Source organism: Muscardinus avellanarius, assembly GCF_963383645.1.
Source record: "Muscardinus avellanarius genome assembly, chromosome: 1".
Lineage (NCBI taxonomy): Eukaryota > Metazoa > Chordata > Mammalia > Rodentia > Gliridae > Muscardinus > Muscardinus avellanarius.
Genome location: NC_137786.1, coordinates 223,248,744 through 223,265,250, shown reverse-complemented (window position 1 = coordinate 223,265,250; position 16,507 = coordinate 223,248,744). Strand labels below are relative to the sequence as shown.

At 39.1% G+C, this 16,507-nt stretch overlaps 1 protein-coding gene across 1 annotated transcript; it reads right to left on the bottom strand.

Moving 5' to 3' along the window:
- Positions 1-10,459: 10,459 nt before the first annotated feature.
- On the bottom strand, positions 10,460-11,398 carry LOC308260073 (olfactory receptor 9G4-like; the record flags this gene model as incomplete). Its single annotated transcript, XM_080691406.1, has 1 exon — positions 10,460-11,398. The coding sequence occupies one exon, from the start codon at positions 11,396-11,398 to the stop codon at positions 10,460-10,462; it is 939 nt and encodes a 312-aa protein (XP_080547532.1).
- Between the last annotated feature and the right edge of the window lie 5,109 nt (positions 11,399-16,507).

Here is a 16,507-nt window from a genome sequence, read left to right as displayed (position 1 = left end):
TAATTCATTCTCTTGCCTCAGCTACTCTTGAGATATTAACAGAGACTGTTTCTTTTGATAGTAGTTGCTTGTTTATTTGATTTAGGTTTTTTCCTTTTGTATATTTTGAATTCTTAATGGATCTTTTGTCACTAATACTATGAAATTATACTCTTCTCAGTGAACTCTCAGTAGTTTCAGAAATTGAAATAGAAAGATGATAAAGATATTTCAAGGGATGCTCTTTCTTTAACACTTATGCATTATAATGTAGAAGGCTATTGGATTCATTATAAAAAAGAAATAAAATTTCCTATCCTTAATATCGGATTTATTTTATTTTATTGGTACTGGGTTGGAACCCAGGGGTTTTTCTACCTCCAGGTTATACTCCCAGACCTATTTTATACTATATTTGGAAACAGGGTCTCGCTAAGTTGCTGAGAGCCTCACTAAGTAGCTGATGGTGGCCTCAAACCTGTGCGATCCTTCTGTCTCAGCCTCCCAGGTGCTGGGATTACAAGCATGTGCCACCATGCCCAGCTTTTTAGGATTTAAAGCAACTTACCTAAGAATTTCAGCAACAACATCTTGAAAGAATTCAAATTTCTCTGTTCCAGAATTTTTTATATCAATTCTGGATTCCCAGAGTTATAGGTTGCTGAAACCCCTCAGGATTTCATAGCTTGGGGAGAACCTAACAAGACAATTAAACAAATTGTGTGTTGAAAAATCAGGTATTTTTAAATAAGAGAGAGAAACTTTTTGGAGACTCCCATGAGAAAAATAATAATGTTCATTCTCATTCTGTCTTGAGAATAGAAAGAAATTTGCTTTTACTACCCATCCTGACAGTGACAATGACTAAAAAAATTCATCAAGTAGACAGCAAAGAGCCCACTGGCATCATTAATATAGCTGAGCATGCTGAAGCAGAGGAATAAATGAAAAATAGCCAACATACACAGAAATAGCAGTATGGAAGGACATGTGTGCTTTAATATACAAATAGTTACAGCATGTACAAATAGCATACTAAGCTAAATTATAGGTACATATACATTATGTATTCTATAATGATTCATATGTGTACATCTATATATTAAAGCAAATATATCCTTCCATGCTACTATTTCTGTTACATTTTGGCTGTTTATTATTTGTCTAACCAAGTCCAGTCCGCAGTCTTCTAACCTTTTCTTAGCGTATGCTATTTGTACATGCTGTAACTATTTGTATATTAAAGCACACATGTCCTTCCATACTGCTATTTCTGTGTATGTTGGCTATTTTTCAGTTATTTCTCTGCTTCAGCATGCTCAGCTATATTAATGATGCCAGTGGGCTCTTTGCTCTCTGTCTACTTGATTAATTTTTTTAGTGGTTGTCACTGTCAGGAAGGGTAGTAAGGGGAAATTTCTTTCTATGCTCCATATCTACATAGATAGCACAACATGTACTTAGACAATGGCTCTTGATAAGTCTCTCTCTCTCTCTCTCTCTCTCTCTCTCTCTCTCTCTCTCTTTCTCTAACCACTCCCTTTTCTTGTACCATCAGGGTTAACAGCGGTCACAGCCCTCATAATTCTTAGGATTGTTATATAATTCCTTGAAATTGTATTATACATATTCATTAGTACTTATCCTTGAATTAAACAGTCCTTAAATGACCCACTGTAGATGGCCATATCCTACCTGGTAGAGTCATGAATGACACTGGTTCTTGGAGTAGTCCCAGTAAATAAGCACTCAAAAGAAATTGGATGTTTATATATTTGAAGAAACATGAATGGTGAGAAATGAGACACTGATAATTGATGTATCTAGGGGCATTAAGCCTGCCTAAAAATGATAGCTAGTGGTATTGTAATATGATGGCAGATGTAAGGCAGTGAGAGATCAATTTTCTATGACAAAAGGCATAAATATAGAGATTATAAATATCATGCAGTGAATCATCAGTATTGAGATGTAGGCCTATGGCTATCCAACTAAAAGGCCAACATAGTTCTCATTTATGTGCTTTTGGAAAAAAAACATAGTTGAAAGACAATGCTGTGGCCTGATTTCTTGCATTGCAGAGTTGCAGATCAGTTAAATGCTTGACCGTAGTGAATAAAGGATAAACATCCTTTGATAGAAAATCCAAAATCCAAAATGCTCTAAAGTCTGAACCTTTCTGAGTACTGACATGACACTACATTGCAAAATTCCACACTTTGCTTCATGTGATAGGTACTTATGAAAAACCATGGTATATGTACACAATGGAATTTTACTTAGCCATAAAGAAGAACAAAATTATATCATTTTCAGGGAAATGAATAGAACTGGATAAGATTTTGTACGTGAGGTTAGTCAGTCAGTCACCAAAAGCAATTAAAAAACAATCAGATGGTCTCCCTAATACGCAAAAGCGAGGGAGAAAAAGGGTCTAGATGAAGAAGGAGAAACTTTAGAGCAAATAAGCCATGTAACTTAGGGGGGTGGAAAGGGGAGGAGGGAAATTCTCTAATGTGCATGATGTACATTCATAAACATATCAAATTAAAATAAGCCAAACATGAGAAGGAAGGAGGGCGGAGGGGATGGGGTGCAAATTGAGGAAGGGCTAAATGAGTGATGTGTGCATGTATACCTCTACCATCTCGTATCCCATTAAGATGTATCACTACCATGCACCAATAAAAATGCAGAGAATATTACAAATATTGTATAAAATTACCTTCTGCTATGTGTATAAAATAGATAATTTCATGTTTAGAATGAGTCTCTTCCTCAAGGTGTTTCATTATGTATATGAAGATATTACAAGTAAAAAAAATAAATTACAAAACACTTTTGATCCAAAACATTTCAAATAAAGGATACTCAATCTAAATTTAATGGGATGAGGAGAAAACTAATCAGAAAATGTGAGGTCCTGAGACACAGGAGGGGAAAATTTGAAAATAGGAAGACAACGCTGAGAATTTTAAATTCCAAATACTACTGAGCTGCATTTTAGAAACAATTTTTTCCCATTATCTGAGAGAATATTTCTGTTTGAAAATGTCTTTTATTGACTGTACTTAGTAGGTTTGCTCACATGCTGATACTATTCACTACAATGCCCAATCTTAATCCCATGTTGCTTTGAGGTTTCTGGTAATACTTAAAATGTAATATGTCCCAGTTTGATGTGGAGGTATACACTTGTAATCTCAGTACTTGGGAGGCTGACAAAGGAGGATCTTAGGTTCAAATTTAGCCTCAATAACTTAGTGAGACTCTCAGAAAGAACCAAATCCTGTTCATGTCCTCCAGACATGTGTTGAAACAAACTGGTGAAATATTGTAAATGAAATATTAATTTTAATGTGGTTACATTTATTTACAAGGACCATATTCATCAGAGATTTGGAATTTAATTTGACAGACTTAATTCCTGGGGAAATGGTAAACTTTTCTAGACTGTTAGCTAAATATTGAATTTAAAGGGCCTACAGTCTTTGGGATCAAAACATCAGACCAATATGACATATTATTGAAAAAGAAGTCTGAAGGCACAAGAAAGCAGACATGTTGTAAACTGATGTATTTTGTGTATTGGGATATAACACTACCTAACCATCATCCTTCCCACCTCTTAGTTTTCTTATCCTAAGATTTCAGGGACATTCACTGTTCTAAGGTATTACAAAATGCAGTTAGGGAAGTCACCAGTATCCTTTTAAAGCTCTGAAGAGGATGCCATCAGTAGGCTAGAGATGCTGGTAAGAGAATCTACAAAGAAGTGAGATTCCCAGAACAAGAAAAACCGATTGATTACAGTACACAATTGTCAGAAACAAGAGAGGTGGAAGTATTATTTAAATACACCACAAACTTCATGTGGCAATCTGTGTTTTTTTTTTTTTTTTGAGGACATCTATGGCATTTCCTAAGTTTAAAGTTTCTTCAGGAATGCAGTAGATGGAAGAAGAAAAGGCACGATTTTTCTTGTGAACAAGAAACATGTTATTTATACTTGGAGAGAACACAGCTCAAGTTGTCTTAATATGGAAATACAATCTCAAATAATCATCTGACCTAAGTCAGTTTAGAGCCACTGAAGCTGTTCATTGAGGGGGAAGCCAGTTTGTCTTGTTGGCAAAGGCATAGGCATTTCATCTCATCAATTTGATTCCATTTGATTCCAACTTGGTGTGTGCTTCTTGGGGGATCCGGGAGAATGTGATCTCTTTCACATGAACGAGGCCAGTAGAATCTAATTTATTTGCCCATAAAGTGCAGAATGTAAGCCCGTAAGTGGGTCTGCATCAAAGTCTTAAAGTCTTCCTTTTTGAGGAAGAAACTATGTGGTATTTATGATTCTTACTTTTGAGCCACATTTTGTATTAAAGTTTTAGATCATGGTAAGGAGTTTGAATTTTATTTTGATTTTAATACTTGAAGAGTAGAAGGAAGAATATATGTTATGTGATTTAAAGTCACTTTGGCTGTCATGAGGATAATATATTCCAGGGAACAAAAACCTGGGCAGTGGTACTAGTGAGGTCATAGAGCTGTGGTGGTGCCTCTGAAATTGTCTTGAAGATGGTTGCAAGTGGAAGACAAAAGGGAAGAGACACCAAGTTTGTTGACTGCAAACATAGTTTCCATCGTTGCTGCAGGGGCTTTTTATAATGAGAATAGTATTTTATTTTAATAATCTGGGGAAGCAAAGAAGTTTGCCATCATCCTCGGTGTGAGTCAGTTTATGGACTTGATTACTGAGTAATTTCTCTGTAATTGAGTTTCAGGAGTAGACATTGAAATGGGACATAATTGTCTTCACACTGTTCATTACTCAAGATCTACTTATTTTTCTAAGACTGATTTTTCAGTCTTATTCTAAATTTCTGATCAGGCAGTTAGTTTCTGCTCAAAAACTGTGCAGTCATATCTGAAACCACAATTCCTTTTATATTCAAAGAAGACAATCCAGAATACATCCTGGTAGTCTTCACCTGTACACTTTAGACCTAAATTTGTATCCCTAATTCTACTGCCCAGAAGAAATAATCAAGCTACAGTAGTGAGGTAGTGAGAAGAGACAATAAATGGATTACTTCATTTTGAAAGTTTTTAATAAATAGTAATGTACACACAGTGATTAGAATTTTAAAAATAAAAGATTGTTCATAATTTATTGACATGAGAAGAAATAAATGTAAAGAATTATGCTTTCCAATTAGTCCCAGCAAAATTCGAATTTCTACACAGAACAGGAAGGGATAATTAACACTGATGACACAGGACACTGATATATTCCAATAAAGGAAAAATAAGGTATCCAGTGAAGAATAAAAGTTTATCTTTTCTGATAACAGCAAATGTCCACTCAATTTGGACAATTTAAGGAGGATGTAAAAAAGACATCTTAAAGAGATGTCAAACAGAAAATGGGATACTACAAAGAATAGATTAGAGCTTTAAGACATCCATATGTAGAAGAGTGAAATTAGACTCTTACTTCTCATCTTGCACAAAAAGTCAACTCAAGATGAATCTAAAATCTAAAAATTAAGAAACTTTTGCACTTACCAGGAGAAAATATAACACCAACTTTCCAACAGACAGAAACAGTAGAGATTTGCTCAATATGATTTCTAAAACTCAGAAAATAAAATTAAGGATCAACGAATGGGATGGAATCAAATTAAAAAGATTCCATGTGGCAAAGGAAACAATCAGAGTCTGAGGACAAAGGCTACAGAATGGGAGAAATCTTTTTTAGCTACTCCTCTGAGAAGAGAACCAAAATCTAGACTATAAAGAACTAAACACACACACATACACACACACACACACACACACACACACACACCCACCTCCAATTGGTAATTGAACTGTATTCAATACTTCTCAAAAGAGGAAATACAAATGGCCACCAAATATATTAAAAATGTTCAATTATACATCAGAAAAATACAAATCAAAACTAAACTGTGATTCTACATCACTCCAGTTAAAATGGCAATCATGAAGAATACAACCAATAGTAAATTCTGGAGATGAGGTAGGAAATAGAAACTCATAAACTATTGGTGGGATTATAAATTAGCACAGCCACTATGGAGATCAGTAGAAAGGTTTCTTAAAAAACTTTGAGTTGAATCACTAAATGACCCAGTTATACCACTCCTTAGTCTTTTTCCAAAAGAATTAAAGTCAGCTACAATAGTGATGCATACATACCCATGTTTATTGCAGCATAATTCATAATAGCCAAATTATGGAAACAACCCAGGAATCCATCAGCGGATGAGTGGATAAAGAAAAATGTGATATGTAGATACAATGGAGCCTTTCTTGATCATAAAGAACAAAATTATGTCAGTGGAAGAAAAATGGATAAAATTTGAATACATTATGCCAAGTGAGATGATACAATTGCAGAAATTTAAGTGCTGTATGTTTTCTCTCATATGGGAAAGCTAGAGAGAAAGTAAGAAACATAAGGGGCTTTAAATGATGTGGTGAGAGAACTATAGACTAGTGAAGAAAGGCTATGGGCTGGAGCTGGGCAGGAGAAAACGGAGGTGAGCAAGGAGGATTGAGGGAAAAAACCAGTTCAAGTAATACTATGGCAGTACATGAAGGGATTACTATAAACTTAACTGACATTTTCAGGGAGAAAGACCCCAGTGCTTTATTTATGCATGCTTGTATTGGACCTCACCGATTGTAGTGCACTCACAGAATTTATTTATTTATTTATTTATTTATTTATTTATTTATTTATTTATTTATTTTGTGGTACTGGGGTTCCTGGAAACCCTTCTACCTCCGGGCTATACTCCCAGACCTATTTTTTATATTTTTATTTGGAAACAGGGTCTCTTAAGCCAGTGAGGCTGCCTTCGAACCTGTGTGATCCTCCTGTCTCCGCCTCCCAAGCACAAGTGTGCATCACCATGCTCCGCTACAGAACTAATTTTATAGCCCTGAAAATGTCAGCTAAGGAGGGAGGGGGGAGCAAATGGGGAAAATTGGGTAAGGGTTAAGTGGGTGATATGTGCATGTATGCCTCTACCATCTTGAACTCCATTAAGATGTATGACTACAATGCACTAATAAAAAAATTTAAAAAATAAAACAGTAAAAAAAAAAAGAAAGGCATCAGAGAACACCTTATTGTGATTATTAAGTTGATATAGCCATTGGCCCAAAAAAAGCTGCTAGTTTTTTAAAGTCAAATTACCCATGGCCTAAATTTGCTGACTAAACCTCAAGAGAAAGACTGTGAAAATGTTGGTGCTGTTTTGATTCCTTGCATTATAAATTTGAGAATTTTCTTTTGTGAAGATCCAGAGAGTACAGGTTCTCAAAGGCATTGGAGGTCCCCCTGGAATTTTATAATTATTTTAAAACAAAAGAATACAAGCCAGAAATAAAGAAACCAAGAGAAGATAGGGGTGGGACCATAATGAGCAATTTGTAGTTATTATAAAAACGTGTTCAGCCTATAGAGTGTACATTTGAAAAGTAAAGGGAAATATCAAAAGTGGCAGTTTTACAGTTTTCACTTGACTACAAAACATTACAATAGCAACAATCCCATTCCTCTACAATAATATAACATTAATAACCTACACAATATTGAATGTTCAACGTATAATAAATAACAAAAGATGCCAGACATTCCTCTAAGATCCTTAAATCCAGTATCTTTATCAAATCTAATCACAATCTTATTAGTAATCTATTCTTACAGCTGAGACAGTCATTGTATTACAGATGAGGAAATTGATTCTTATTCTAGCTCCCTCTGGAGTAGAGGACAAAGTTCCTCGGAGTGCTTCAACATAAAACACAATTTGCTGCTCCAATGGGAACTTCCTCCCTCATAAATATACTCTGTTTTCAAATGATTTATTTTCTGTGTATGTATTTGTGGTCAAACTGAATTTTGTGACTCTTCCTCTTGATGTTTCTTGTTCCTGCCAGTGAAGAGTACAGGTCAGCCATGGACCTCTAGGTAGGGGGAGAAGTATAGGGCAAGAATCAGTCCTCTTAGGGTTCAGTGCCATCAGTAGAGCAGGCCAGTGTGTGGATTTTGTTGCCTTGCCTCTTGAGGGTCATGGCAGTATGTCCATCCACACATTCAGCAGGTGTATAGAGTCTGCTGCTATGTGACAGACAGTCCTGAGCACTGCTAGCCATCAGAGGCTCCGCAATCAGCACAGCATGCCCCTCTTGACTGCCATGTTCTAGGCCACAGACAGCAAACGAGGTGTTTAAGTGAGCTATGTGGTGAGCCATTCAGTAAGTGCTCTGCAGAAGGATAAAGCAGGGCAGGATGGCAGGGAATGCTGGAAGTGTAGAAGGATGGGTCTGGATACCCAGGTACTCACACAATCACTCCATATAAACTAAACTCAGCAAGCACGATTCCATAATCTTCATGTCTATTCCATATGCCCCCTATTAAAGAATAAATAGCTCACGAGTCCCTACACATGATTTATGACTCATGATGTGACTCTCTGTGCTCTTTTTCATAATAGTAATCTTCCAGGGACTTCCACATATAAATTGTGACATTCTAAGTATGAAAACACAATTATTATAATAAAAATAATATGGGGTCATGTAACATGGTATATGCCTTTAATCCCACTACTTGTGAGGCTGAGAAAGGAGGATTCTAGCTTCAAGGCTAACCTTAGCAACTCAGCAAGCTCTTCAGCAACTTAGGGAGATCCTGTTTCAAAATAAACTATAAAATAAGAAGGGTTGAGGGTGTAACTCAGAGGTAGAACACTCTGGGTTCCAACCCCGGGACCAAATAATAACAACAACAATAACAATAAACATTATATGGTTAAGAAATAATAACTGATAATAATTAACTGGTAATAATATTATTTTGTTTAAGTAAAACAACTTAAAGAATACAAGTCTATACACACATTAGTGGAAAGAGAAAATTTTATGTAAAGAATATACACATAAAATGAAAAACTATGTTGCATTTTATTTTGTTTAACATTTCATATATGATGACAATGCATGTTTAATAATAATAAATCTGTTTATTTGCATCAATTTCAGCATTCAAAGAATTTTGAAGAAACTGGGAGTTGAGTTCAAGTAGCCCTAGAAAATATGAGAGTTCCTCACAGAGCAGAAAAGCCTAGTCTATACTCATCATGCAGGTTAACTTGGAACCTGGAAAAAGGATGCAGTCAATATTAGTCATAACACACAGTAATCTAGTAGAAAAGGGATCCAACAGGATAATTCCAGCATTCTTGGTTCAGTCAGTGTGCCACAAAATAAAGTTATGCAAACTCTTCCTTTTGTGCTGACAAGCAATTTCCCACTAGTCAGAATTTTTAAAATACATTTAGTAATGTGTGTGTATGTGTGTGTGTGTGTGTGTATTTATTATATACATGTACACATATGTAACAAAATAGTTACATAAAATCAGCTGTTTCATGTTAGTTTAATAGAAGTAGTAAATCATCTTTCCAAAGAGAAACTTTGATTGCAAATGGTAAAATTGATAGGACAAATTTATGTTTAAAATATCTTCAATTCACAAAACCTGAACTGTAACTATAGAAAAGAAATAAAACTTCTGTTTGAAGTTTTCTATTCTAGTTCTTATAGAAAAAGCAACCAACTTCCATACCCAGATAGTGTAGACCTGGCTGGCCCAAATGTAAATTTTATTTTATATTATGGACATGAAAGTTGTCTCAACTTTATTTGGTTGTCTGAAGTTCTGCAACATGGTATTTTTCCTTTTGACATTCTCCAATATTTCATAAAAATTATTCTCTTGGTTTTCTTTGGGAGGAACTGGAAAGATAAAATGGAACCAATTTTTTTTTTTTGTATTTAGTCAGACTGTGACATTTGGTGAGCACATTACCAGATAAGCAAGTGATATAAAATGGTTAAATTAATGGAAATTTTCTTAAGATGTTACAAATATTTGTTTTTGTGAGGTGTCCCTTCCAAGTTTATTTCAAGAGATCTAAATGAACATAAAGAATATATATACATATATATATATACACACACATACAGAATATATATATATATATATATATATATATATATATACACACACACACACACACACACACACCACACATACTTTTTACCTGCTACATTATAGAATATCTAAGTGTCTAAGAATTGTTTAGATTTACAGAAAAAAGTACTTTGTAAATTCATAGTGAAGGATATCTATCAAAAGTGCTCTATCAACCTAAATGAGATTGAGCATCCCATAGTACTCTCCCTGAGCTCACACACTGTGAACTTGAGAGGGTAGATAACAACTTAAGTGAAACAAAATCCAACAAACTAACAAATACCCCACTAGGAATTACTAGACTCCATAAGTGTTTAGTTCCACTGGGTGACTATGTGGGGAAGCTAACAGCTCTGTATTTATCACATTTGTTAATCCCAGTAGAAGCATAAAAAATGGCCTTCATGCTTGTGGTCGTATGCTCAGTATGGCTTTTCTAAAGGCCTCTTTGACATCTTTGTTTCTCACGCTGTAGATGAGAGGGTTGAGCAACGGGTTGATGATGGTGTAGAACAGGGCGGCTACTTTGTCTCTGTCCAGCGAGTAGCTAGAACTGGGCCTTGAATATACAAAGAGCAGGGATCCATAGAAGAGCGTGACAGAGACCAGGTGGGAGGCACAGGTGGAGAATGCCTTGCGCCTTCCTGAGGCTGAGCGGATCCTCAGGATAGCCAGGAGGATGTTGCAATAAGAAATGAGGATAGCCAGCAGGCAGGAGAGGACTGTGAAGCCCACCAAACTGGAAAGGATTTGCACGTAGACCCGGGTGTCTGTACAGGACATTTTTACCAATGGTAGTACATCACAAAGAAAGTGGTTAATGACATTGTTACCACAGAAACTCAACCGGAAAGTGTTAGCTGTGTGGGCGATGGCATTCAAAATCCCTCCTATATAGGAGCTGGCCACTAGCCCAGTGCAGAGAGAAGTGGACATTGTGCTTGAATAAAGCAGCGGGTTACAAATGGCCACGTGGCGGTCGTAGGCCATGGCTGCCAGGAGATAGCACTCAGTGTAAGCTGCCAGGCAGGAGAAGAAAAACTGCGCCCCACATCCAGCCAAGGAAATGCGCTTGTCTTCTGAAACACAGTTGGCCAGGATTTTAGGGGTATACACAGAGGTGTACCAGAAATCCAAGAAGGACAGACTGCCAATGAAAAAGTACATAGGTGTATGCAGCCGGGAATCAATCCGGATTAAGATGACCAGGGTCATGTTTCCTGACATGGTTGCCAAATAGAGCATCAGAAATATTCCAAATAGGATGGGCTGCCAGCGGGGGTCTGTGGAGATGCCCAGCAATATGAATTCAGTCAGGACAGTGCGATTTCCAACCTCCATGTCCACAAAGGGGAAATCCTGATTATCATTAAAAGGAAAAAGACATGACTTAGAAAAACAGCGTGTCAATTGAGTCCTGTGGACATTTATTTTGTACTTTCTAAAATTAGTAGATTTTTTTTTTGGTGGTACTGGGGTTCCTGGAAGCCCTTCTACCTCCGGGCTACACTCCCAGACCTATTTTTACATTTTTATTTGGAAACAGGGTCTCTTAAGACAGCGCGCGCGCTGGCTTCGAACCTGCGGGATCCTCCTGTCTCTGCCTCCCAAGCGCGGGGATTACAAGCGTGCGCCACCATGCCTGGCTAAAATTAGTAGATTTTATTTGTGACTTTGGAAGCCCACTGGAATTGGAATGAAGATCTGATTTTAAAATGAAGGCTTCTATTTATTAACTGTTTACTGCAGGTCCAGTTCCTTATGATACAGGTGAGAAAAATAAAGTTCACAGAAAGTAATAGTTTCCTACAAGTTTTTCTGTAAAAAAAAAAAAAAAGGTTTTGTGTTGAGTAGAGAAGACACACATGAGAACACCCAGATCAGTTTGGTACATATTATGTATAATTTCCATAAGCTAAAGAAAACTTCTTGTGTGCCAAAAATTGTGATGGTATTTATAAGAATATCAATAGGTTGTTCTTATATTTCTAACATATCTTAACACACAGAGAGATCAGGAATCTTCATGTGCATATTCTGAGGCTCCAAAATCTCAGAAGAAAGCTAAAAAGAAGTCTTCAGTTAAAAACATGAGTTGTTTTTTTAAAAAATGTAATTTTTCAAGTAAATGTTTAAAAAAATTACCTTTTGGGCCTTTGACCTAGTATCCAGTAGATGACTCTGCCTCTTAACTATTAAAACAGATAAAGAAAGTTAAAACCAAGAGAGGATTATTATTTATATCAGAGTTATCTAAACATTTATCTCCCACTGTTTGGTCTATCATTCAAAAACTTGCCAGACAAATATTTTAAAAAGACCTAAAAAAATGAAAAAAATTTAAGAAAATAAATGATTTCCTGATCTGATACAAAAGATGAAAAAAAAAGAACACTCATATCATAATAAAAGTATCAGAGTTGTCACTTGCAGAGAGCCCAGTGAGGTAAAGGATGGATGCTACAGGATCTCATGCAGATCTTGAGAAAGCTCGATCAGGGGACCCACAAAGGCATAGATCTCCCATGATGTATGTTTAGCATTTCCTTCTTTAAAAAATTATTTTAGGATTATTTGGATCAATATGTATAATTGGTATTTTATGTATAAGCATTATAACTAAAACTGATGGGCAGCGGCTTGTGAGAGACTCAGACAGCAAAGATTTTTTCCCAAGGATAAAGTTTGGGCCAAAGATTAAGTTCAAACTGACCTTAGTTTGGGCCAATGTATAAGATTAAGTTCGAGTCAGCCTTGTGAAGTGAGACAAGGCATACTTTTTATGATTATTTAAATGTCTGGCACCCTGCCCTGAACTCTGTAAAAGTAAAACTTTTCCTGTCCTTGGGGGTCCTGCTCGCATGGCTATCTGTGCCTTTGCTTTCTGCCAAAAAAGAAAATATAAAAATTGTAACAAATCCTGAATAAAGCGGAGAAGCTTGAACCTGGTCTCGTGTGACAGATCTTCTCTCATTTGACCTTGGCTCTCCTCTCACCAACACACGAACCTCGACTCATGCTAGGGCTGGACCCCAGCAGATGAAAGAGTGGTTAACAAAGAAGCTGGGTGCCCTCGTACATGCTTGTAATCCCAGCATGTGGGAGGCTGAGACAGGAGGATCTCAGTTTGTGGACAGCCTCAGCTACTTAATGAGGCCTTTTGCAAATCAGTGAGATCCTGTTTCAAACTAAAGAATAAAAAATAGGGCTGTGGGTGTAGCTCAGAGGTAAAATGCCCCGGATTCCATCCCCAGAATCGCAGAAAAAATAATAATTTTATGTAGATCTAGGAAAGATGTTTCAAAATGCATCTTTGTGCTGGAGGAAAGGATTAAGGCCAAGAGTCTTAATCTCTCTTCTAAACAAGAATTTCTATTTGCATGACAATTTATCTTCACTGGGAAGTCCAAAGGCAAGAACTTTTCAAAATATGTATTGGGTAGGGCCCCAGGCCGGACTGTGCGTAGCACGCCAGACTCCTGGAGAAACCGGGCCCAGTACCCTGAGTCCCGGGCAGGGGTCACGTGGGGCACGCCAGCCGGGTCCCGGGTCGCGGGATCTGGGCTCCAGGCCGGACCCCTGGAGAAACCGGGGCCAGTAAGACCCTGGGTCCTGGGCAGGGGTCGGGCGGGGCACACTGGACCCCGGAACAGCTGAGGCCTGGGTCGCAGGACTCTGGGCCCCAGGTGGAGTAGTGTGGAGCACGCTGGACCCATGGGAAAACTGACCGGGTCACAGTGCTACTGACTGCCTGATCCCACTACCTCCTCAAACCACATATACTGTCTTCTCTTATTTAAAAAAAAAAAAAAAAGGAAAAGAAAAAGAAAAAGGAAAAATCTCGGAGAGGGGTTAAGAAGGCCGTGGCGGATGCCAGGACACTGGAGATGCAGACAAAACTTATCCAAATGCACTGGAACTTATGGAAAAATTCCCCATGAAGGAGGACTGCTGTTTCTCTACATTGTTAAGAATCTTGGACATCAACTGTAAGGAGAGAGTTTAGTGGAGACCAAGGAGAAAGGTGGTGTTGAAAGTGGTCTCCGCAATGGCAGGGGAGACTTGTATTCAGGAGAAGCAGAAATTGGATCCTACCAACCTTATTTTTTTGGAGAAATTACACCAAATGTCGCATGCTACCGTCACGCATGCTTAGGAACACTGGACAACATTCAGAGTGGAAAAAGAGCTTGGGAAAGATTTGAAATGGTGGAGGCAGTGGCAATGGCAGTGGCCAGTACTCAGGGGAGGCAGAGATCTGATACATTACACCTGGAACCTTTGAAATAATAACCCCAGAGGCAGAACCCTACCACCACGCACCCTTGAGAACGTGGGACAATTGGTTGGGCGAAGAGGGTGCTCGGATTGGAGCCTGCCGAGGGGTGAGGCTGGTGATGGACACAGCAAAGCTGGGATTGGAGCATGCTGTGAGGCAAGGCCTGTGCTGGAGCCTCTGAGGCTGGGATCAGAGCCTGCCAAGGGGTTAAGCCAGTGCTGGGGCCAGTCAGGACAGGATCGGAGCCTGCCGTGAGGCAAGGCCAGTGCTGGGGCCTTCGAGGCCAGGATTGGAGCCTGCTGAGGGGTTAGGCTGGTGCCGGGCCAGCAAGGCCGGGATCAGAGCCTGCTGTGAGGCAAGGCCGGTGCTGGAGCTTCGAGAGAGTGATCGGAGCCTGCTGAGGGGTTAAGCTGGTGCTGGGGCCAATGGCTAACATTGGAGCCTGCCGTGAGGCAAGGCCGGTGCTTGGGCCTCCGAGGCTGGGATAAGAGTCTGCTGAGGGGTTAGGCCGGTGCTGGGGCCAGCGAGGCCAGCATCAGAGTATGCCATGGGGCAAGGCCGGTGCTGGGGCCTTTGAGGCCAGGATAAGAGCCTGCTGAAGGGTTAGGCCGGTGCTGGGATCAGCAGCCAGCATTGGAGCCTTCCGTGAGGCAAGGCCGCTACTGAGGCCTCCAAGGCCAGGATCAGAGCCTGCCGAAGGGTTAGACTGAGGCTGGGGCCAGCGAGGCAGTCATCAGAGCCTGCCGTGAGGCAAGGCTGGTGTTGGGACCTCCAAGGCCGGGATCAGAGCCTGCTGAGGGGTTAGGCCAGTGCTGGGGCCAGCAAGGCTGGGATCGGAGCTCACCGTGAGGCATGCCGGTGCTGTGGCTCCCGAGGCCGGGATTGGAGCCTGCTGAGGGTTTAGGCTGGTGCTGGGGCCTCTGAGGCCAGGATCGGAGCCTGCCTAGAGATTAGGCCAGTGCCAGGGCCAATGGCCGGCATTGGAGCCTGCCATGAGGCAAGGCTGCTACTGGGGCCTCCGAGGCCGGGATCAGAGCCAGCTGAGGGGTTAGGCTGGTGTTGGGGCCAGCGAGACCAGAATCGGGGCCTCCCATGAGGCAAGGCCACTGCTTGAGTCAGCGAGGTCTGAATAAGTCCACCGGGTAGCCAGGCCACTACTGGGGCCATCAAGAGTGGGATCGGTACTTGCAACGCGGCATGCACAGAGAAATATCACAGAAAATAAAAATCAGATGCTTCCCCTAATCAGCAAAAACTAGGAGGAAAGGGGCAACAGGAAGAGGTCGAGCTATAGAAAGGGCCCTATAGTGAAGCAACTAAGGTGACCAATCAGACGGTATGGAATAGGTGAGGATGGAGCCTCTTTAAAACGCAGGAGTTACATAAACAAATGTATCAAAGTTAATCACCAAACAAGCATGGGATGGAGGGAGGGGGAGGGAATGGAATGGGGGCTGGATGAGGGCTAATTGGATGATGTGTGCTTGTATATCCTCTCAATTCTTGTACTCCAATGTGATATATGATTACAATGCACCAATTAAAAAAAATAAAAAAAATAAAAAGACTAAAAGAAATATGTATTGGGTAATAAAAGTTTCCTATCTCTATTTTAACACAAAAGTTAAGAGAAAGTTTGGAAAGGGTAGGTAAATACCTTAGATGAAAACTAAAACACTCCATTAATAGATGCAAATATTTTAGTCAGGGTTCACTTCTGTGCACAATAATTAGATCACATTATATGTTAGTATCCATGTTCCTGTATTTAAAACAGAGAGAAAATTTCATTCACTATTCAGTGATCTATAAATTATTGTGCTCCAAATTTCCTCAGAAGACTTGGAATGGAACTATCATATGAACCAAATATACCATTTTTGGTGAATTACCAGCCTAGAGATCTGTCAACCTATTAATGGATTACAGAACTGGTATATATACACAATGAGATCCTATTCAGTCAGAAAGAATAACAAAATTATGAAATTTACAAGAAAATGATGAAACTGTAGAATATTATGCTAAGTGAGATTAGCCAGTCTCAAAAAGTAAAGAGTTGTATATTTTTTCTTTCTTATGTGGGAGCTAGGTAGAAACTGGGAAGCACAAGGTATTTCAGATAAAGGAGAGATTCTCATGGAATGGTGGAAGGTCTTTGGAAAAAGGAG